The sequence below is a fragment of the Bidens hawaiensis genome, unplaced genomic scaffold, assembly GCF_021521415.1.
Source record: "Bidens hawaiensis isolate Kalapana, Puna unplaced genomic scaffold, B.hawaiensis_p1.1 tig00022312_1, whole genome shotgun sequence".
In the NCBI taxonomy this organism is placed as follows: domain Eukaryota; kingdom Viridiplantae; phylum Streptophyta; class Magnoliopsida; order Asterales; family Asteraceae; genus Bidens; species Bidens hawaiensis.
The window spans coordinates 74,628-99,480 of NW_027493468.1; the positions used below are offsets into that span (position 1 = coordinate 74,628).

At 36.1% G+C, this 24,853-nt stretch overlaps 2 protein-coding genes across 2 annotated transcripts in view; one reads left to right on the forward strand and one right to left on the reverse strand.

Moving 5' to 3' along the window:
- Nucleotides 1–24,853, reverse strand: part of LOC143565286 (uncharacterized) — a 240,064-nt gene that overhangs the window by 19,493 nt on the left and 195,718 nt on the right. The gene's annotated exons all lie outside the window — the stretch shown is intronic.
- Nucleotides 7,545–7,859, forward strand: LOC143565287 (uncharacterized). The gene has a single exon (XM_077052298.1). It carries the CDS (start codon nt 7,545–7,547, stop codon nt 7,857–7,859), a length of 315 nt encoding a protein of 104 aa, XP_076908413.1.

Here is a 24,853-nt window from a genome sequence, read left to right on the forward strand (position 1 = left end):
TCTTGATGAGTGGTTCCGTATTCAGCGACAAAACGTCACAGCTGACTACGAGCGTAGGGTGCGTGAAGAGCGACTCCATGCTCGTGCTCTGACTTATGATGAATCTCCCAGGAGATTCCTTTCCCCTCCCTAAAAGGCGAGGAGGATCCATCCGTCATAGCGTTCAGACGGAGAGGGATCCGGAAGAAGTATGGAGAATGTGTGAGCGTCCTCGCAGGGTCATGCGTGTACCCACTTACATAGACGAATATGAAAGTAATGATTCAACATATCATCCGGGTGACATCAGTTATTACAGTGGTGATAGCAGACTTCATTTACGAGGAGGAACTAGCTATCCGCGAGCGGTAGTTCGCCATGCGGAATATCACAATGATGCGGAGGTAGACTTCTCTAAGCCTTATCGTCCTGCAGCCTTTGCTGAAAAGTCAAAATTCATTTCACGCATTGCAACAACCCCGTTTCCAGTTAATGCCAAAATCCCAACATCTGTTGGAAAATACGATGGGATGGCGGATCCCAGTGATCATTTGTTGAATTTTGTGGCTGTAGGATGAGTCAACGGTTGGACTCTTCCCTACTGGTGTCATATGTTTACATTAACATTCACTGGTGCAGCACGGGAATGGTTTGAGAAGTTACCGGATGGACAAATTAGGAACTGGGATGACTTTGTGGCCAAATTTTCTCAGCATTTCAGTCAACAGAAGAAGCATACTCGTGATCTTTCTGAGACATTAGATGTGATAAGGCGAAACAATGAATCTATCGAGGACTTCATAACTCGGTTCAATAATGAAAGCCTTAATATCAGCGGGGTCAGCGAAGATATGCTGAGAGGAGCGTTCCGCAAGAACGTGAAATGTGATGATTTGATCCGTACTTTGACGGGCAGGGACGGAATGCCCAAAACTTGGGACGAAATCATGACAGAAGCTAAACTGTACGCAAGAAGAGAAAACACGTTGAGCTCCAGTAGCCAGAAGCAAACACCAAAAGTAGAGTTTCAAACTCTGCGACCAAATAGACAAGCCAAAGGAACAATTTGGTCAAGACTTCAGTCGTCCGCGGAATCATCAAAGCAATTCGATGCAGATCTTTGATTGGCAATAAAATAAGCAGAATTCTTTAACGCGGGTTACCAACAACTAGACTCCATTGTCGAAAACTCTCTTAGAAATTCTTACTACTGAGATCGTGAATTTCAGAAAACCTCAACCACTTACAAGGAGATCATTCCTTGATGCCAAAAAACACTGTTCATTTCATAATGACATAGGGCATAACACGAATGAATGTGTAGCTCTGAAAAATGAGATTGAAGCAGCTGTGAAATCTGGGAAACTTGAACATTTGGTCAAAGGTGCAAAACCAGGGACTGGTTAAGCTCCCACGCGAGATAAACAGGCCCGTCCAAAAAAACAAGTTAAAAATCTGAATGTCCACATGATCCACGGCGGACACAGAGTTGGTGGGAAGAGGAGAGAATTTCTAGACGAGGAATGAAAAAATGAACTAGTGATTTTTCCGCGAGTTAAAGGAGGACCTTGCAACAAAAATCCTTTGATAATCACCGCCCTCTTTGGCCATTATCATTCGCAGTATGTTTTCTTTGATACTGGCAGTACGTTGGACATAATGTACGAACAATGCTTTGAGCAGCTCGACGAAGAAGATAAGGTGAAGTTGAAACCTATTCATGCACCAGTATCTGGATTTGGAGGTGAGGTGATGCACCCGCGAGGGGTCGTTTTTTTTTTCAGTCACTCTTAGGTTGTGTTTGTTTTTGCTTATAAGGTCTGCAAGGAGCCTAAGTCTGCGAACGCGCAGACATAAGCTCTTGAAGACTGTTTGTTTTTAAAAAAAAAAAGATCTGAAAACTGATTTTATGGTCTTAATGAATAAGCTTTTTTCACCATCTTCACACTTCTTAACATCATACAAAGTACCAACACCCAATGTCCAACACCACCACCACCCACCGTCCGCCACCACCACCACCATCCACCGTCCGCCGCCACCACCACCCACCACCACATTCGCCGCCAGCACCACCACCCACCATCCACCACTACCACCACCCACCGTCCGCCACCACAACCACTCACCATCACCACCGTTAACCACCCACCACCACCACCATCCATCACCACCACCACCACCGTCGGCCACAATCACCGTCCAGTACCACCACCATCCACCACCACCACCCACCGTCCTCGCCGCCACCATCCACCACCACCCGCCACCGCCACCACCCACCGTCCGCCGCCACCACCATCCACCACCCCGCCACCACCACAACCATCCACCACCACCATAGTCCACCACCCACTACCACCGTTCATCACCACCACCACCCATGTCGGCCACCATCACCGTCCACCACCCACCACCACAACCGTCCATCACCACCACCCACCGTTCACCGCCTACCACAATCGTCTACCACCACCCACTTTCATAGTTCGTACACCACTACCAATTATTTTAGCAGCCTACAAACGTTAAATGACTTTTATCTACTGTAATATATATATGATAGGTAACTAATTTTCAGCTTATGCAGACGATTTTCAGTTTATAAAACAAACAATATTATATTTTCAGATTGCAGACCTTCAAACCACATCTTCAGTTGCAGACATTAAATCAGATGAAATCAGATTGCAGACAATTTTTGTCTTCAAAAACAAACAGCACCTTAGTGATGGAATTCATTCAAGAACGGAAGATGTTGAATTTTTGGTCTTGTCGGAAACGTCGAAGCATGACATCATTTTGGGGCGTGAAGAAATTGGTGACTTTAACGCTCACCCATCTACAAATCACCGTGCGGTAGGGGTCCCGACACGCGCTGGTGTAGCAATTATTCATGTCAATCGACACTGCTTCACAACAGAAAGTTCAAAACCTAGCAAAGTTCCAAAACAAGTTCAAAGGACTGAGCCGGAAAAGTGGGTATCGAACAAAAAGTTCCCGGACCAAACTGTAACGATTGGACCTGCTATCTCTGAGATAGTGAGAACATTTTTGAAACAGCTGTTGACAAAGAATATATACGTCTTTGCATGGCAGCCCACTGACATGACTGGTGTCCCGCGGAAGATTGCAGAGCACAAGTTGCGAGTAAATCCAGTGTTTACTCCAGTTGTGCAAAAGAAGCGTAAGATGGGTCCGGAACAGACTAAAGCGATGAACGAACAAGTGCATGATCTTCTTCATGCTGGAATCATTCGTCCAATCCAATACCAAACTTGGGTCTCCAATCCAGTCATTATCCCCAAAAGCAATGGGTCATGGCGAATGTGCATTGATTTCAAAGACCTAAATAAGGCGTGCCCGAAGGATTGCTATCCATTTCTAGAGATCGATCTCAAAGTTGACCCCGTATCCCCTGTCACACCCCGACCAAAGGCGGCAGAACATGCCGGGGTGCAACGATTGCTCATAAGCGCATGACACTATTTAAAGCGACAATATTTAACAAACTCATTTCATTTCACAACATCGAAAATGTCACATAACCAAATATTCATAAGTCAAATACAACAAAATATAACAAAATATAGCAAATCAAATATTATTGATTTTTGCTAATATCCTAACGGTATTTGTGACGTTTTCTTCACCGAACTCCATAATCAACCTAGATGCAAACCTGTAAAATTTCATAAAATAAAGTTTATCAACACAAAGGTTGGTGAGCAATTCATAAGTTTGAACAATAGATATATAGTATGAAAAGCCACAAAACTAGTATACAAAACCTTAAATAATAGTTATAAACTTGGATAAATAGTTATCGCTAACAAGTTAGCGACACCCAACTATAAGGGGTTGCCAAATAGTTTAGGATTTTATAGTTATCGTTCATTGCATTACGTTAACGACACCTTGCCATGAGAGGTTGCCAAATGGTCTAGGATTTATAGTTCCATCATCCAAAAGCGATAAACACATAGGCAAATAAGCATAGAACACCAAATCGAGCAATTATTCAAGTAAAGTATACAATAACGTTTGTGGTTTAAGACCCAAGTATAAAACATTTAGTTTAGATAAGATGAAATGTCACCCCCAAAATAAAATATAGAAAACGGGGTATGAAGTTACTCACGTTCAAGTAATAAACTTGAAAGTTTGATTATTTGGAGATTTGCCGGAACGACGAGTTAACGTATGAAGCCTAAAATAAAATAAGTCTTGGATTTAGAAAGGTTGCCTTGGAGATATTTAAATAAAATAATTGTTGCAAAAAGATAAACAATTTAAAGTTCAAGGTTTAAAATGTAACTATTTAAGAATTTATAATAATAACTCTTTAAAAATGTGAGTTTGCTCAAAACCGGGTTAAAGTATCTAACCTTAATATTTACTTAACCAATGTTAAGTAATAAGGTGGGAAAAAGGCTAAAATGCAATTTCCATTGGGACAAAGATACTAAAACGGGTTTTTAACGAGTGTTCGGGTTGTCGGTTCGGGTCTTGACAAATGGTCAAACCCAAAGTCAACTTTCCAAAATATTAATTGTCATGAGATAACTCATTAAAATATAATAACACTTAACCAAGTATGTAGATCTATTGTTTAGAACTAATAACGCACGTTAAGCGGGTGTTCAGTTTTGTCGGTCCAAACTATGTTATGAGATCAAGTTGGATCCAACAATTCCAAGTACTTAAGATAATAATTAAAATTAGTTTGTAAACTATTTTTAAAGAAATATACAAGTCTTGATAGCTAAAAACACACTTGTGTGTCTTAAGCGAGTAAAAGTCGGATTGGTTCGGTTTCCATCTCACAACAAGTTAATAGATGGATTCTACATACCCATATACCATAGATCTTATATAAAAATGTACAAATGAAAATATTTAAGTTCTACAACTAAAAAGGTCAACAACAAGTCTTTTTAACAAAAGTTCGGTTTGGTTCGGTTTCCATCTCACAATGAGTTCATAGACGGATTCCACATACCCAAGACTTGTAACTGTGACTAACAAACTAAAATGAGCAGAAGTTAGGCATAAATGATATGTATAATAAGTTATGTGTGTGTGTATATCAAGAACACGAAGTCCTCCATGAAGCCTTGCCTTATGACATTCGAAACTTAACCAACCGGAGTCGGTGAAGTAACAAATAAAGGAAACAAGGGGTGTGTATTATATATATATGCTATACCACCATATTCAAGAGTTAGTAATGTTAGATGAACAAGTTAGAATTAAAGATAAAACTCAGTTTGACTTTTAGAAGTCAAACCTTCAAGAACACAATGAAAATAACCTTAAAATCTTTGAATTTGAGAGAGAATTTGGAGTTGTAGCAGAGATTAATGGATGGAAAGGATGGTGTATATATAGGGTAAGTTGAACTGGTCAAGCATAAAGGGTCTTGCATGAAAATGGGGTGTTTTGGTCACATGTTTACATAAAAATAACCAAATAAAACGTGCAACTGCAGCTACTGCCTTCGCGCTACGCTACCGCCCCGTCGCGCCCCGCTAAGGGGTTATTTTCCAGATTTTCAAAAATGGCAGTTTTGGCCCCCCGAAGTTCGTTTTAAGTGATTTTTAAGCGTTTTAAAGACCGAAATGAATGTTTTCAAGACCCAACAAGTGTAAAACAATATTGTAACATAAAATCCATCATTTTTATTATATCAAAGGTTTCGGTTTACAAAATGGGTCGGTTTACCTCAATAAAGTTTACAAAACAACTACGAATCGAGGCCCGAAATTGATGAATGTCACAGTATCCCCTACTTTAGGAAATTTTTTCTCCGAAATTAAGATGAAGACGGCGATGCAAACAAATGTGGATACTTCTCTTTCATTGCGTCTTCTCATTCCCAAGTAAACTCCGCGCCACGCCGTGATTCCCATCGAACTTTTACTAACCGAATTCGACTACGCTTATTTTTCTTCTCGTTGCGATCCATAATCTCAACGGGTCTATGCTGCCAGGCGTCTCCACATGTATTTCCAAGGTCACCCCATCAACGTGTTGACAGGGTATAAACTCAAGAATGTACTAAGCAAACCGGAATTGTCTAGGCGATTGGCGAAATGGGCCATTGAACTGGGTGAACATGCAATTGAATACAAACCCAGACCAACACTCAAAGGGCAAGTATTGGCGGACTTCGTCACTGAAGTTCCACAACACAAAGAGAAAGAATGCTTAGTTGAACAGCAACCCCAAGTACCTCCGGAACAAGGGCAAGTTTGGTCACTGTTCACGGACAGAGCTTCGAGCAACGAGGGATCTGGCGCAGGCCTGAGGCTAGTCAATCCCGAAGGCTATGAGTTTACTTACGCCATTAAGTTAGACTTCAAAAGCACTAACAATGAGGCGGAGTATGAAGCCTTTTTGGCAGGCTTGAGAATAGCTAAGAAGCTTGGGGTGAAACACCTAGAAGCGCGGGTAGATTCCATGTTGTTCGCATGACAGATCAATGGAACTTATGAGGCGAAAAACGATGTGATGGCTTCATATTTGTCACAAGCGAAGGACTTGATCCTTCAATTTTCTTCGTGCAAAGTCATTTATATCAAGCGAAGCGAAAACAAATCGGCGGATGCTCTTAGAAAGTTGGCATCAACCAGTTTCGAACATTTTGCTAAAGATATTCACATCGAAGTCCTTGATCGACCATCTGTCCCGTAAAATCAGGTGTTGGTGATGCAAACCAGAATAATATCCTGGATGAAGCCACTCATGGCTTACTTAACATCAGGAATTCTCCCGGAGGAGAAAGCCGCGGCCCAAAAGATAAGACACAAGGCCTTGAATGGTGTCTTATACAGACGATCCTTCCTCGGTCCACTTCTGAGATGTGTGGATGCCGAGGATGTGAATTACTTGATCAGGGAAGTTCATGAAGGCATTTGTGGTCTTCACGCGGGCCCAAGAATGGTCGTATCGATACTCATGAATGACGGGTACTACTGGCCGGAGATGCATATGGATGTCGTACAAGAAATCAGGAAATGTGATTCTTGTCAACGCCATGCTCCCAACACGCTGCGCCCGAAGAACGAGTTGGTTCCGATAACGTCCGCTTGGCCGTTCCAAAAATGGGCTATTGATATCATGGGACCTTTCCCATAAGCCCCGGGACGAGTCAGATTTTTAATCGTGGCCATTGATTACTTCACCAAGTGGGTGGAAGCTAAGCCTGTCGCATCTATTACGGCATCAAGTGTCAAGAAATTCCTTTGGGAATTCATTATCTGTCTATTTGGTCTTCCACAAGAACTTGTAAGTAACAACGGAACACAGTTTGCGGATGGTGGGCTACAAGAGTGGCTGAAAGAACTTCATGTCACCAAGATTTTAACATCTGTAGCCCATCCGCAGGCTAATGGTCAGGTTGAGCGGACCAACCGAACGATCAAAGAAGGGATTAAAGCAATATTGGGTATTAACAAACAGGCTGGGTCGACGAATTACCCCATGTACTTTGGGCCTTTCAAACTCAGAAGAATTCAAGTAATTCTGAAACGCCGTTCAGTTTAACCTATGGCACTGAGGCCATGATCCCGACTGAAATTGGGGTTCCATCCGCAAGAAATTTGATGATCGATGATAATAACAAAGAATTACGGATGAACCTAGACCTCCTCGAAGAAAGGAGGGAGTTAGCACTAATCCGCGAGCATAACTATAAACGCCAACTACAAAAATACTATGACTCGCGGGTTCAAAAGTGCACATCTGATGCAGGAGACTTCGTCTTCCGCAACAATGAAGCTTCTGGTCAAGAGCCTTTGGGAAAGTTGGCCCCAACATGGGAAGGCCCTTACAAAATAAAAGAAGTATTATCCAAGGGTGCTTACAAGTTAGAATAGTTGGACGGAACTGAGGTTCCCAGAACGCGGAATGTGGCACAGTTGAAAAGGTGTTACATTTAGCAAGACTTGTGTACTTTTTATTTTGGCCTGCGCGCCTAATAGACTAGTAAAAAGACATCTAATGTTAGTACTTGTAATTCAGTTTGGCTTACGCCTTTTTTATGGAAAGCTTTATTAGACCTACATCCTAATTTTTGCAACATATATTTTCTGATTCGCAATCCAGATGGGATCCATGTGTTTTCACACTAAACATAATGTAATCTTTTATTGACAAATAAGAAGATCTTATTAACACTTATATTATGAAAAATAAAACAAAGTGTACCGGATGTAACAACTTCTTATACATATATTCAAATGGGATTACTGGCGGTTACAAAGAAGACAAATGCACGCGATTTACAAAAATATATAATTACAATCCTGCATCTTCGTCCTTCGCATCCTCTTGATCTTCATCATTAGTGGCAAAAAAAGCCTTTAACTGATCAATGCCATCTTCCTTCTCCGCAAGCTCAACTATCTGGACTTCAATAATAAACTTCAAATCGTCATACGTTTATGTCTTCTCAGCAAGAATTTTAGTAGTGTCCTGTCCATGCAAGGCAAACTCTTCAAGAGTTCTCTTCTTTTCGGCGAATTGAGGACCTTATTGGAAGCCCGCCAGGCGACCAGCTTGAGAAGACGCGACCAATAGCGCTGCGAGACAGTTCCCAAGTTCATCACCCTCTCGGATGTGGGTGATAACCTGTTAAAATAGAGGGTATGAACAAGTGTTTCGGGTATGATTATTACTCATAACAGAGTTTAAAAGGAGGTGAGAATTACCTAGGGAATCCCTTCCGCCAATAGCCATCTTTTATCCATGTTGGCTCGGACAAGATCCATTTTGTGCCCGGCATATTCCAAGGCTTATTCCCTATTCTTGGCAGCAAGAGTGGCAAGGTGTTCATCCTTAGCGGATGCTTCGGCCTTTAGAGCCTTTATAAGCTCGTCGCGTTCATCCAATTGCTGCTGGAGGGCAGTTTTTTCTTCCTCAGCGATGGATCGGCGATCCTTTTCTGCTTCTAATGTCGTTTTGGCATCAGATAGCTGCCGTTCAGCAACATCAGGAGCCAGGCGGTTATCTTTGCCTTCTTTCATAGCCTCTCTAGCTTCTTTTTCAGCCTGGGCTGCCTTGACTTCCAAATCCTCCCATGCGTCATTCATAGCGAGCCAGTCTCTATATATTTCCTGACTGGTAGAGACGGCGTTAGCTAGGGAGTATGAATAAGCATTCAATAGCTCTTGACGCGGACGCACACGTTGGCGCTCTTTTTCCGCAGGAGTAAGTCCTCCTACTAGATACTCATGGCACACATCCGTTTCTAAAAACGTCAAATCCCGACGCACTGACCAACGCAGATGGTGTACCAAGGGATCTCCCCCATGTTGGGACGTACAAGCCTGCTGACCGCCGGCAAAGGTGCTAGGCCCCTCTTGATCTTTAAAGCGATAGAGCACACGGAGAGGTTAAAACATGACGGGGTCTTCAGAATTACCGTCTTTCTTACCCTCATGGGGAGGAGTATCCGTAATTATAACCGGATCCTGAACAACCTTTGGCGGAGATGGTGGTGGAGGAGGAGGCGGAGTCGATCCTGTCAGACCTGAAAGGTCCTTAGGAGGCGGAGTCGATCATGTCAGACCATCAGGAACATATCTTATATAATAAAAGCAATTGCCAAACTTAATGGTATTGAAGTTACCTGAAGAAACTTCTGTGGGTGCAAGCTGTTGAAGAAGATCTCCCAGCTTCGTCCTCTTATGCTTTTTGTAGTGGCGGCCTTGGTTGATCGCAATTTGCATTTCCCAGCCACTTTTGAGGCATCCGCTTCAACAGCTCGATGTTCATCTTCATCTATGATAACATCGGCAGCTTGATGTTCATCTTCGACAATGACATCATTAGTAGCTCGATGTTCATCTCGGAGGCGACATCGTCAGCTAGATGTTCATCTTCGACGGCGAATCAGCATCTTTTTTATCCACCACCTTACTAGTGGATGGATTCTGATTTCGCTTGCGGGTCAGACCTACAGTCGAACACAAGGTATTCAACGCGTCAGTAGCACCAATAGGTAACTCTTCTTCTTCATGGGGTGATGACTCCTCACTAGAAGAAAGGAGCACTACCACCCCGCTAGAAGTGAATGCAGTTAAGGGACGAGGTTTCAGAATTCCCTCACCTTTGGAAACAAACTCCTCACCTTTGGCACACATTGCCTCAGAAACAACGGGTTCCGGGCGGAGAGTGGTGGAGAATAAGAAGTTGTTGCGGGTGCGTTCGAGGATAGATGTGTCCTTCAGATTAATAGGACGACACACCATGAGACCCTCCTCATGGTCTAGAAGCATGCTGAAGATGGAGAATAAGAAGTTGTTGCAGGTTTCTTTCACTGGACTTCGGGTGATTGTGCTCATATCGTTGTTAGTTATTGTTGCATCCTACCCTATGGACTCATTGGATCTAGGAACCGTTTAGGGGAGTAGATCCGTGTTTCTTCACATAGATATTCATGTTATGGGAACCATAATGTCACACCCCAACCAAAGGAGGCGAAACATGCCGGGGTGCAACTGATTACCCAAAAACACAAGTTACTATTTAAATTGAAAATATTTAATAAACTCATTTTATTTCATAAAATCATAATAAGTCACACAACCTTTTCATACAATAACCAAACTCAATCACAACAAATAAGATATTGTTCATTTTACTAATATCCTAATAGTCTTGATAACGTTTTCTCCAAGTCCTCAAGTCAACTATAGTCAAACCTGTAACATTTCATAAAATAAAGTTTATCAACATAAAGGTTGGTGAGCAATTCATAAGTTTGAGCATATAAGTATATAGTAATAAGAAGCCACAAATCTTGTATACGAAACAATAAATAAAAGCAATAACTTGGATAAATAGATATCGCTAAACACATTCGCGACACCTAGCTATAAGGGGATGCCAAATATTCTAGGATTTTATAGTTATCGTTAATAGCATTATGTTAACGACACCTTGCTATAAGGGGTTCCAAATAGGCTAGGATTTATAGTTCCACCAACCAAAAGCGATAAACACGTATGCAAATAACCATGTAAGCATAGAACACCAAATCGAGCATTTATTTAAGTAAAGTATACAATAACATTTGTGGTTTAAGTTTCAAGTAAAAAGCATTTAGTTGAATAAGTATGTAATGTCACCCCAAAACGAAAGATGGAAAACGGGGTATGAAAGTACTCACATTCAAGTTTAAGACTTGGTTCAGAAAAGACGGGTAAACGGAAGGACGGGGTCTAACGAGCAAAGCCTAAATAAAAAGGAAAAGTCTTGCATTAGAAGGGTTGTTTTGGGAAAGCTTTAAAATAAAAGACAAGAAATGTAAACAATCAAAGTTTAAGGTTCGTAAAGTAACTATTTAAGAAATTATAAAAATAACCCTTTAAAAATGTAAGTTTGCTCAAAACCGGGTTAAAGTATCTAACCTTAATATTTACTTAACCTATGTTAAGTAATAACGTGGTTAAAATGTAAGAATGCAAGTCCCTTTATAACATAGATACTAAAACGGGTTTTAACGAGTGTTCGGGTTGTTGGTTCGGGTCTTGATAATTGGTCAAACCCAAAGTCAACTTTCCAAAATAACATATGTTATGAGATAACTCAATAAAATCTAATAATACTTAACCAAGTATGTGGTTCTATTGTTTTAGAACTAACAACGTCCGTTAAGCGAGTGTTCGGTTTTGTCGGTCCAACTTTGTTATAAGATCAAGTTGGATTCAACATTCCAAGTACATTAAATAAATATTTAAAATTATTTTGTAAAGTACTTTTAAAGATTTATACAAGTCTTGATTGCTAAAAACACACTTGTGTGTCTTAAGCGAGTGAAAATCGGTTTAGTTCGGTTTGGTTCGGTTTCCATCTCACAATAAGTTCATAGATGGTTTCCACATGCCCAAATATCAAAGAACTTGTATGATAATTTATAAATGAAGAAACTTAAGTTTTACAACCAAAAAGTTAACAATAAAGTCTTCAAACGAAAGTTCGGTTTGGTTCGGTTTCCTTCTCACAATAAGTTCATAGATGGTTTCCACATGCCCAAATATCAAAGAAACTTGTAATAATGATTTTAGAAACTTAAATCTAACAATAAGTATGTTTAAACAATTATTTAACAAAAACTAGTAAACAAAGTTTGGTTTACGGTCTAGAGCTATTTACGGTTAAACCGAGGCTAGACACTTAAAACCCTTAACCATGGAACTTGTAAATATGACAAAAAAAACTAAAATGAGCAGAATTTAGTAAGCAATAATAAAGTTAAATGGTTAGATACGGAAAATATATAACAAGGACCACGAAAGTCCTCCATGTAGCCTTGCCTTACGAGGCCTGAAACTTAACTAACCGGGGCCGGATAAGTAACTACCAAAGGTAACAAGTGGTGTATATTATATATATGTTTTTCCATATGATTCAAGTATTAATTTAGACTAAGATATACAAATAAAAATGAAGAACTAACTTAGTTTGATTTTGAGAGTCAAACTTGACATAAACATGAAAAACAACCTTGAATGATTCTTGAATTTGAGTGAGAAAAGAGTTTATGAGCAGGAATTTATGTGGGAAAGGGTTGGGTATTTATAGGAGGTGTTTAAAGAGGTTAAACAAGAGGTTTGGAGGGTAAAAACCGAGTTTTGGACAAAAGAACCAACAAGAAAACACAAAAAGCAACATCTGCAGGTCTGAGGCCGCTACCCGCGACCACAAGGGGCTCCCTCGTCGCGCGGCGTGGCGGGGTAGAGCTGAAATATTTTTTTAACTTCAAAAATGACAGTTTTGGCCCCCGGAGTTGATTTTAAGTGTTTTTAACGCGTTTTAAGGCCCCCGTAAAGGATGTTTTCAAGACCCAACAAGTGTAAAATAATATTGTAACATAAAATCCATAATTTTGATTATGTCGAGGGTTTCGGTTTGCAAAACGTGTCGGTTTATAAGAAAACAAATTTAATAACAAAAATGAATCGGACCCAAATTTGACGAATGTCACAGTATCCCCAACTTTTTGGAAATTTCGTCCCGAAATTAAAATAAACTCATAGAAAAAGTAATTACTCACGAATGTCGCTTTTAGTAAAACATTTGTATATAAAAAAAAGCAAAAGAATAACGTCATATCCTTGCATGATTCGAAAAACGTCACAAATGAGAAGCATAATAAAGACACTTATATATAGGATGTACCGGCGGCGTATCCACCATGCCCTTATCATGATTCGCATTTCCATCGTTCTTCCGCTATCATTCTCTGGTCTTAAATCATCGCATACAATCGTACTTACTATGGCTTCTATACGGGGATTTCGATAATTAAGTGTGCACCCCTAATTATTTTGATCGTCGTATGGTCCACATGGTTCGTTCCATTGTGTGGTTTAAAAGACATATTTATTTCAGAATCTGGAACATTAGAAACTTATATAAAATCTGCTGAATTTTACCAATATTGATAAACCAATACCAGCAGTTGAAAATTTTGGGGTTGACTTTTAAATATGTAGGAAAATGGGATACATAAATAAAACAATTAAAATCTTAGAATATAACCCAAGGCGAAAAAAACAATCCGGTTTAAAATAAGTAAAGACGATCCAATGGATAAAATTTAGGGTAAACAATTTTGAAACGAGATTTGAAGTCAAATGTCATCAATGTGAAAAGAATAAACAAATCATCAAAATCCATGGTTGAAATTCGGGTCACTAAATTAGTATATAAATTCGATAAGTGAAAACATGAGGCTGGGATAAACAATGATACAATTAATAACAACCGCGTACGATGAGTTTCATACGTGAACAAACTCGAGGTTATAAGCAGTTGAGAATATGATTTCGTGAAATGTAATAATATGAGAAAAGAGGTGAGTTCTTTGGGGTGACGCATACATGTATCAAACTTAAAATAAATAGAATTTGATCAACAACCAAAATAATCGATGAAATGTGATAAAACGTGAATACGACCACTATTGTGAAACCATTTATATAATCGTCATTATAATAACGGTTTCTAATAGCGCCAAAACTTGCGGACAACCACACATAGGCCGATCAATAGATCAAATGAAATGAGGTAGAATAAAGCATAGAATCGTGTTTACATAAATGTTCAAATATGAATAACATAGTCATGAATATATCGTTTAAAAGATAAACGAAATTTCAGCGAAATTGAGGTTTTGAAAGTGTAACTTGAATTCGGTCATGAATAATCAAAACACAAAATGAAATCTCATGTGCATAACATTACCATCGAAACATCTCATCCAATGAAAAGAAATCGTAAAGATCAATGAGACTCGAATAAACGAAGAAATATGCAAATAGCGTATCATATACTCTTGAAAATAATAGAATGAAATTGAAAATGAAGTTTTAAGTAAAGCCGTTCAAACATTTCCAAGAAAATGAATATAATTATATCATAGTATCGCGGCAATGCTTAGCTAGAGAAACTCGCGCGTGTATGGAAGGGTTTTAGGTTTCGAACGGTGAATGGTTTGGTAATTTGGTGAGAAGTTAATGTGTTTCGGTTGGCTTGCGTAGTTGGGTTTTCTTAAGTTGGATCGATGGGGTTTGTTGCGTTTAGGTCGTTTGAATGGGTTGGGCTTAGATGACTTGTGTGAGTAGTGGTTGGGCTATTTGGTTGAGGTCTTGCTTATTTGAGCTCGGATTAAGTTGATGGGTTGGATAATTTGATCTTGACTAATTTGGGTTGAGACTCGGTTTATACATGTAATCTGTAATGAGTATCTGGGTTGCTAATTTTTTTTTGATGTAAAACTCTAGGGTTGGATAGGAATGGTGTGGCGACATGGTTTGCGATTTGGCATTGCATAGGTAAAGGGATGGAGTCATAGTTGGGTAGACTTTGGTTCGTATATGAACAAGGAATTTGTGGATGTGTCTGTCGGTGTCTTTGAAGTATTAGGGAAGTGAGGTTGATAGGTTCTCATGGTGTAGAAATGTCGGTATTTTGGGCTTTTTGTCGGGTCGATTTTGCATATCTTGGATTAGCATGGGTTCGAGTGGGTGAGGGTATAATGTTGGTGTGTTAGGTCTCGTTCACCTTGGGGGAGGATTTGATTGTGTGGGAAAACTTTTGAAGTGGAAGGGTGGTTTAAGTTAAGGTGGTAGTCCGAGATGGGGTACGGATGTTTGGAAGCTCGCGGTTGCGTTTAGGGAAATTTTGAGTAATAAAAATTTTAAAATCGAAAATATCATAGTTTATTAATAGTGATTGAAACATTCATGAATCTTTTTATGATTAAATGACAAGTTAATATATACTTTATAAATAAAATATTGAGATCCAAGCTTGTGAGTTACAACAATTACAATTTTTGATAAAAAAAATTTCCACTAAATTGAGAGTTGTTACGATACGTCGGGTCGGCTTGAGTTGAAAGTAATTTATGAGGAAATTTTGAAATAAATCTACTTGCGTAACGTAATTCGTTTTCTTGAAATGCTTAAAATTGAGTAGTGGAAATTTTCATAGGAAACTAAATAATAAGGTTTGCTTATTTTGAAGTTTATTGTAAAAATAAGAGTCGATTGTCATGAAGAAGCAAAATAAGTTTTATAAGGGTCAAAACTAAATACCTTGCTTATGAGAAAATAAGTATAAAAAGAATAAGTTAATTTAATGTCGGAATTTTTATGAGGTATCAATATGAATGTTGAAAGTTTGTTTTGAGCATAATTTGCGTATTGGAAAATTTACCAAGTTCATTATTTAATAACGTATAACGAAAATATCACGGTAAGTCAAAATGACCGGCATTGTAAATCGAGAAATCGTCATAAACGATTTTTGTCTTTAAAATAAAAGTTCTATGAAGTTTTGCATGAGGATTTCAAGAAAATTACAAGTTAGAAGTTTGTGAATTTCTTGAAAAAATCAAGGCGAAACTGTCATAAGAAATTTTAGAACGAGGAAAATCGTAAGATGCAAATTTTATTTGTGAAAATTTATAATGAACCAAAGATTGCATAATGAAGGTTGTTATGAGAATAGATTTAAGTAATGAAAATTCTACCACGTGTATTATATAATGTAGTATAACTAAAAATGTCGTGAGAAGTTTAAATAATTAATATTTTGAAATGATCGTTCAAAATAAACGGAATAGTTATAAAAATAAAATTTTATAAAATTTTTGTACAAGGACTTTAAAGACAATTTAAAGTTTATACAATAAGAAATTTACTTGAAAATTTGAGGTGAAATTTATCATAAAACTTTCTTAATATGATGAAATTCATATAATATGAATTTTGTTTGTAAATAGTCTTAATGAAAATAAATGTCATATTAATAATCATTATGAATAGATCAAACTATATATATACATATATTTTTAACTTATATCGAAGAGATCATAATGAACGAAATTTGTAATAAAAATCATTGTGAAATTAAAATGAGAAAATTGGAGTAAAACTTTACCATATAAAATCGAGATATAAAAGAGTTGTTCGCGATAAAAATAACATTTATAAATGAGAACTTGTGATAGGAATTTATAAAAAAATAAAGGGAAAATGGTTTAAATTCTTGAAATGTAATAATAATGATTTAAGATTTAAAGGCGGAAAAATCGTGCATGAACCACCATGACTTGATATTCCGACACTAGAAACCTTTTTACAAAAAAAATACCATGTTGGAGTCTAAACATGTGCACGTACCACCACGTCTTTTTCATGTTTTCGACTCAAATAACGATAAAGAAAAGTAATAAATCAAGATACAACGGGATGTCAAAACACTAGTCCACGTACCACCGAGGCTTTCATGTTTTAGTTCAAAAATTTGGATGGCGACTGGAACGCTCGCATTCGACTACTTAAAGTTGTCGTTTCACATTATATAAGTTGTTTGGCCTAGAAGTAAACACTTAGATCCAACCATCACAGGTAAGTATATAACCTTCGATTCTCGGAATCTTTTTGTCAAAAGGTCGTTTCAAAGTGTTCAACTCCCTACGATCGTGGTGACAAACATTATGGAACGATTTCTTTAAGGGATTTGAAATAACGGGATCCAAGTTAAGCTTGTAATACATAAAACACAATAAAAATCTAATGTTTTTGAGGTAAGGTAAGGATACCTTAGATTATTATGAGAATATGTGTATGTGTATATTCATGATTTAATGAAATAAATAAGTAAATAAATAAACAATCAAATAGGGTAAACACGTATAGGCAACACGTATAAGGACCCTAAAGCAAAAACTATACTAGGTCGTTACGTCTAACCACATATCCTATAGTCTTATGGCTCTGATACCAATCTGTCACACCCCGACCAAAGGCGGCGGAACATGCCGGGGTGCAACTGATTGCCCAAAAACCCAAGACACTATTTAAAGTGACAATATTTAATCAACTCATTTTATTTCATAAAATCATAATAAGTCACACAACTTGTTCATACAATAACCAAACTCAATCACAACAAATAATATATTGTTCGTTTTACTAATATCCTAATAGTCTTTATAACGTTTTCTCCAAGTCCTCAAGTCAACTATAGTCAAACCTGTAACATTTCATAAAATAAAGTTTATCAACACAAAGGTTGGTGAGCAATTCATAACTTTGAGCATATAAGTATATAGTAATAAAAAGCCACAAATCTTGTATTCGAAACAATAAATAAAAGCAATAACTTGGATAACTAGATATCGCTAAACACATTAGCGACACCTAGCTATAAGGGGATGCCAAATAGTCTAGGATTTTATAGTTATCGTTTATAGCATTACGTTAACAACACCTTGCTATAAGGAGTTGCCAAATAGACTAGGATTTATAGTTCCACCAACCAAAAGCGATAAACACGTATGCAAATAATCATGTAAGCATAGATGTCACACCCCGACCAAAGGCGGCGGAACATGTTGGGGTGCAACGGATGGCCCATGAACACAAGACACTATTAAAATGACAATATTTAATCAACTCATTAATTTCATTCAATCACAAAAGTAGCACATCTCGTTCATACACATAAATATCAAATACAAGAAATACATATTGTTTATCATTCAAATAACCTAACGGTATCAAATAGAATGTCATATTCAAACTCCAAGTCTAGTAATAATCAAACCTGTAACAATACATAAAATAATATTTGTCAACACGTATGTTGGTGAGAAATTTCATAGTTTTGAGTATATATAATATAAGCGAAATCCACAAACGTATATGAGACTATAAATAAAAGCATCGATCGTGGTATATATAACATATGTAAATGAAGATCCTTTCTAATCGATAACAACCGACATACTCAGTTAATGATGCCCTATGCTACTTGCACAAGACTAAGTAGTTAGTGGTGCATATGATCATACTTATTACGTTCCACAACAACATAAAATAAACATTCGTGCACGTAAAGCATATGAAACATATAACACATAATAGAACAAGTATTCTAAGTATCATACACCCTAAAGTTTGTGGTTTGAAGATAGAGCATTATAAATCGTTCTTGTTTTGGATAAGTATGCATGTTACCCCCAAAATATAAAAGTGAAAACGGGGGATGAAATGTATTCACGTTAACTAAGTAACTTGAAAGATTGAATCGTGAATAATCGGAGATCGGTTTAACGAGCAAGACCTAGATTAAAAAGGGTCTTGAGTTAGTAGATGGTTTTGGAAGCTTTAAAGTAAAATATCTTGACATGTAACATAAATAAATTTAAGTTTGAGGGCTAAAATGTAAACTCATAAGGAATTAAAGTAATGATTTTTGAAATGTAAGTTTACTCGAAGTCGGGTCTCGGTATTCTATTTATTAGTTTTTACTTGACCTTTGTTAAGTAAATATTTGGGTATAATTGCAATATTGCAAAGTTAAATAAATACCAAAATGAGACTTTACGAGTTTTCGGATTTGTCGGTTCGAGTCTTGATAATTGGTCAAGCTCGAAGCCGAGGTTCCAAAATTTTATGAGATAACTCAATGAAATCAAAAGAAGCTTAACCAAGGATGTAGTTCTATTAAGAAGAACCTCGACGTCCGTTAAGCGAGTGTTTGGTTTTGTCGGTCCAAACTTGTTATAAGATCAAGTTAGATCCAACATACCAAGTGTTTTGAGAAAACAATTTAAAATTAGTTTATAAAATAGTTTTTGAGAAAATATGAGATTTGGTGAACTCGGTTTAGTTCGGTCTTGGTTCGGTCCTTGATTCAGAATAAAACCGAGGATGGTTGCCACATACCAAATACCATAGAACTTATTAAAATGAACTTAGAAATTATAATACACAATTCATACTTGTAATAAATCATTTTAAATATAAAGTGTTTAAACAAGAGTTCGGTTTTGGTTCGGCTCTTGACTCGGAATGAAACCGCAAATGGTGGCTACATATCCAATACCATAGAACTCATTAAAATAAACTTAAAAATAATAATACTCAAATCTTTCGTACAATATGTTAACATTAAAATATTTAAACAAAAGTTCGGTTTTGGTTTCTGCTCTTGACTCGGGATGAACCGAAAATGGTGGCCACATACCCAATACCATTGAACTATTAAAAATGATTTAGAAACTAAAAGTAAGGACTAAACAATATTGATGAGCATAAACAAAATTAAAGCATAAACTAAAGCATAAGTTAAGTATATATAAAGGACTATAATAGTCCTCCATGTAGCCTTGCCTTGTAGCACAACACTTCAACCGACCGTGACCGGAGAAGTGAAAGCCGAAGGAAAAAAGGGGTGTATATTATATATGTTGCAACCTAAAGCTTTAAGTAACAAGAATTAGTTAGAAATAAATATTAGTATTAGCTTGACCTTGAGAAGTCAAAGTATTAAGAACTTAAAGAAAGAATACTTGGATTTGAGAGAGAGTTTTGGAGAAGATGAGCAACCAAAGAGGTATATGGAACCTTGCTTTTTATAATGGTAAGAGTATGGTTCATTCATATGGGGAAATTGCATGTGATTGGTTAAAATGGTCTAACAAGCTTTTGATTATTGACAATAATAGTCCATAGAGTTTGTTTTAAGTCATTTTTCATCATAGAGAGGTGTTTTAACGTATCAAAAAGGATGTTTTCTTGACCCGAAATTTGTGAAACATAAACGAACATAAAATCCAACATTTTATTAATAACGACGAATCCGAAAGATCAAAACGGGTCGGGTTTTTGATACAAATATAAATGCAAGTTAAACCGAAAAGTGACAAATGTTACAATAGAACACCAAATCGAGCATTTATGTAAGTAAAGTATACAATAAAATTTGTGGTTTAAGTTTCAAGTATAAAACATTTAGTTGAATAAGTATGAAATGTCACCCCAAAATGAAATATGAAAAACGGGGTATGAAAGTACTCACATTCAAGTATAAGACTTGGTTCGGAAAAGACGGGTAAACGGAAGGACGGGGCCTAACGAGCAAAGCCTAAATAAAAAGGAAAACCTTGCATTAGAAGGGTTGTTTTGGGAAAGCTTTGAAATAAAAGAAAAAAAATGTAAACAATCAAAGTTTAAGGTTCGTAAAGTAACTATTTAAGAAATTATAGAAATAACCCGTTAAAAATGTAAGTTTGCTCGAAACCGGGTTAAAGTATCTAACCTTAATATTTACTCAACCTATTTTAAGTAATATGGTTGGTAAAAATGTAAGAGTACAAGTCCCTTTATAACATAGATACTAAAACGGGTTTTAACGAGTATTTCGGGTTGTTGGTTCGGGTCTTGATAATCGGTCAACCCAAAGTCAACTTTCCAAAATAACATATGTTATGAGATAACTCAATAAAATCTAATAATACTTAACCAAGTATGTAGTTCTATTGTTTTAGAACTAACAACGTCCGTTAAGCGAGTGTTCAGTTTTGTCGGTCCAACTTTGTTATAAGATCAAATTGGATTCAACATTCCAAGTAATATTTAAAATCAGTTTGTAAAGTATTTTTAAAGTTTTATACAAGTCTTGATAGCTAAAAACACACTTGTGTGTATTAAGAGAGTGAAAATCGGTTTGGTTCGGTTTCCGTCTCACAATAAGTTCATAGATGGTTTCCACATGCCCAAATATCAAAGAACTTGTATGATAATTTATAAACGCAGAAACGTAAGTTTTACAACCAAAAAGTTAAAATAAAGACTTTAAACGAAAGTTCGGTTTGGTTCGGTTTCCATCTCACAATAAGTTCATAGATGGTTTCCACATGACCAAATATCAAAGAAACTTGTAGAAATGATTTTAGAAACTTAAATATAACAATAAGCATGTTTAAACAATTATTTAACAAAAACTAGTAAACAAAGTTCGGTTTACGGTCTAGAGCCATTTACGGTTAAATCGAGTATAGACTCTTAGAACCCTTAACCATAGAACTTGTAAATATGACAAACAAACTAAAATGAGTAGAAGTTAGTAAGCAATAATAAAGTTAAATGGTTAGATGCGGAAAATATATAACAAGGACCACGAAAATCCTCCATGTAGCCTTGCCTTACGAGGCCTGAAACTTAACCAACCGGGGCCAGATAAGTAACCACCAAAGGTAACAGGGGGTGTATATTATATATATGTTGTGACATATGCTTCTAGTATTAATTTAGACTAAGATATACAAATATAAATGAAGAATTAACTTAGTTTGACTTTGGGAGTCAAACTTGACATAAACATGAAAAACAACCTTGAATGATTCTTGAATTTGAGTGAGAAAAGAGTTTATGAATAGGGATTTATGTGGGAAAGGGTGGGTACTTATAGGAGGTGATTAAAGAGGTTAAACAAGAGGTTTGGAGGGTAAAAACCAAGTTTTGGACAAAAGAACCAACAAGAAAACACAAAAAGCAACATCTGCAGGTTTGAGGCCGCTACCCGCGACCTCAAGGGGCTCCCCCGTTGCGCGGCGGGGTAGAGCTAAAATATTTTGATTAACTTTCAAAAATGACAGTTTTGCCACTTGAGTTGATTTTAAGTGTTTTTAACGCGTTTTAAGGCCCGTAATTGATGTTTTCAAGACCCAACAAGTGTAAAACAAAATTGTAACATAAAATTCATCATTTTGATTATGTCAAGAGTTTTGGTTTGCAAGACGGGTCGGTTTATAAGAAAACAAATATAATAACGAAAACGAATCGGACCTAAAATTGATGAATGCCACACATAACATAGGGAAACATAATAGCATCTAGACAAGAAAGATAGTCGGTAGAGATGCAATCACTGATATGAAATTCATTCGTAGGTTGCGAGACAGATTGCATAGATTTTCTTGTCATGAGAACCATAGCACATGGAAACATAATGACATTTAGGCGAGAAAGTTAATTAGTAGAGATGCAATCATTGGCATGAAAGCCATTCGTAGATTGTGAGATAGACAAGTAGTAGTAGTTGACATTTGACATAAAAGTTTTGTATAAAACCACGTGATGACCTAGCTTTTTTTAACAAAGCTTATAGTTTAATTTGTTTTTTTTAAGCTTAAGCTTATTAGCTTATATAGGTTAGTTTGAAGAAACTTGTTTGAAGATGATTTCTTAGTTTATTCAAATAAGCTTATTTGTGTAAGAATGTAAGCATAAGCTAAAAAATAAAAGCTAGGCAAAAATGCAAAATGCCCCCTAAATGTTTAATGCAAAAAACGCTTATGCTTTTAGTGACTGATAGGGAATGCATAGTTGTGAACTAGTATGTTATAATATATATATATATATATATATATATATATATATATATATATATATAACATATATATATATATAGAAAAGGGTTTAATTAAGAATAAGTAGTTTCCTAAGAATGGTAAGAACCAACAAATTTTTGACATTTGGCATTACAAATTATAGTGAAAGAACAATTCTAGGAAACTATGTCGGTTATAATGATGAAAGAGTAATTATAGGAAACTACGTCGGTTATTGGTAAATTTAAATCTTAACCATTGATTAACATGATTCAATGGCTATGATTTATTCCTATTCTTCTTAGGAAACTACTTATTTTTAGGATAACCCTCCCCTATATATATATATAGGGGATGGATCAGCGAGAAGTTATATTATAACGAGAAGTGCGAGAAGTTAATCTGAACCATTGGTTGTATTTAATCAATGGTCTCTAAAAGAAATGGCAAATCCGTAATTAAAAAATACATATTTATGACATAATTTTAATTTATAAGGGTGCATATGTCTCTTGTGATGTAGCTCTCATTAAGCCAAACCATTAATGCATTTTGTAGTTTCATTTTATTATGGCTAATCAATCAATGTTCACAAAGTCATATATGATTATTCCTATTTTGTTTCTTTCATTAAAATTGTGTAAATAAAATTATCATTCTTTTGGGAATTATGGTTTTGTAAGTTTTTTAGTATTTGTTAATAAACCATATAAATTTTGCAGAACTACGTTGAATATTATGTATTATACTACCTACACATCAAATTTAGAAACATACAAATCTGTGTTTGGGGTTTGTGAATGTATACTTACCTATTGAATTCAAATCTGTATGTGTAGGCGGAATAAATGTATGTATAATAGAGTATTGTGTGATGATTCCCTACATTTTATATATGTTTCTTTAGGTTTTAACATTATTTATTAGTTTAAATATTAGAAATTGTGTAAAATACCGTGTAGGAATTGTGTAGCTTTATATTAGTTTCTCATGAAAGTTGTCAACACTGAAAAAGAATGCCCTACACTAAAGTATGTGACTTGTGTAAGTTTTATTTTGTACCGTGTAGGTTCATATATGTACTGTGTAGGTAGTATCATGAATATATTTTTTAGATTTTATAATTGTAGGTTATTAGCATGATCCGTTATTTATTATATGTTGTTTAATGTAAAAAAAGAGTTTATTTTGTTCTGTGTAGGTGGTATTTTGAAGTGTGTACGTGTAAACTTTATCATCATGTGTAGGTTCATATGTATTGTGTATGTGATATTTTGAATTGTGTATGTGTAAATTTTGTTGTGTGTAGGTTCATATATGTACATTGTAGGTGGTATTAAAATTAATAGTTTACATTGAGTAGGATAGTATGGAGCATTATAATAATATACCGAATTAACATATATCATATATGCTTTGTGGTGTGTATGTGTAGGTAAATAGTAAACACAACATGATACTTATGACTTGTTATTACGATGTATTTATAATTAAAATTGTGTACTTCGAGCACCGATTACTTTGATGTTATTATGATACATACATATGTGTAGGTATGTATGTATATGAGTTATGTAAGCTTAAGTTTATATAAGCACTTCACAACCTAACCTAATAAAAATAAATATGTAGTTTAGTATAAAAGTTTAGTGAATGATTATTTTAATAGGATCAGGTAGCTATGTCAAGGAAATAAGGTAGTTGTAGAGTAATTCAATATTTCAATTCATACATGTAGCCTAGACTTTGTTGATCGTATGTAATGTACATGATCATGTTAAATTATATAATATGATATAATTATGTTTGATGTATTTTGATCTTATTTTTATTTGCGGTAAACAAACATGTTGCGTAAAGTCAAGATAAAATCATTAAAATTGTGATAGTAAATTTTGGTAAAGAACAAATAATAAAACTACAATATGAAACTCCCTACAACATTTACTAGTTACCAAAAACAAAACCTAAAAATTTTACTATTATACCCATATGATTAATTAATGATAAAATAAAAAAGAAAATTTTTGATTGGTTCTAATGTCTTCTCGCACTTCTCGCGCTAAGAAAACTTTTGAAATGAACCAAATCCTATATATATATATATATATAAAAACGAAAACATAAAAATACTATGTGTCGTGATGTGATCGCTCCCCCTTTTTTTGAGTC

Excerpts from the sequence above, each read along its gene's own strand:
- LOC143565287 (XM_077052298.1), top strand. The coding sequence starts at position 7,545 with ATGATCCCGACTGAAATTGGGGTTCCATCCGCAAGAAATTTGATGATC.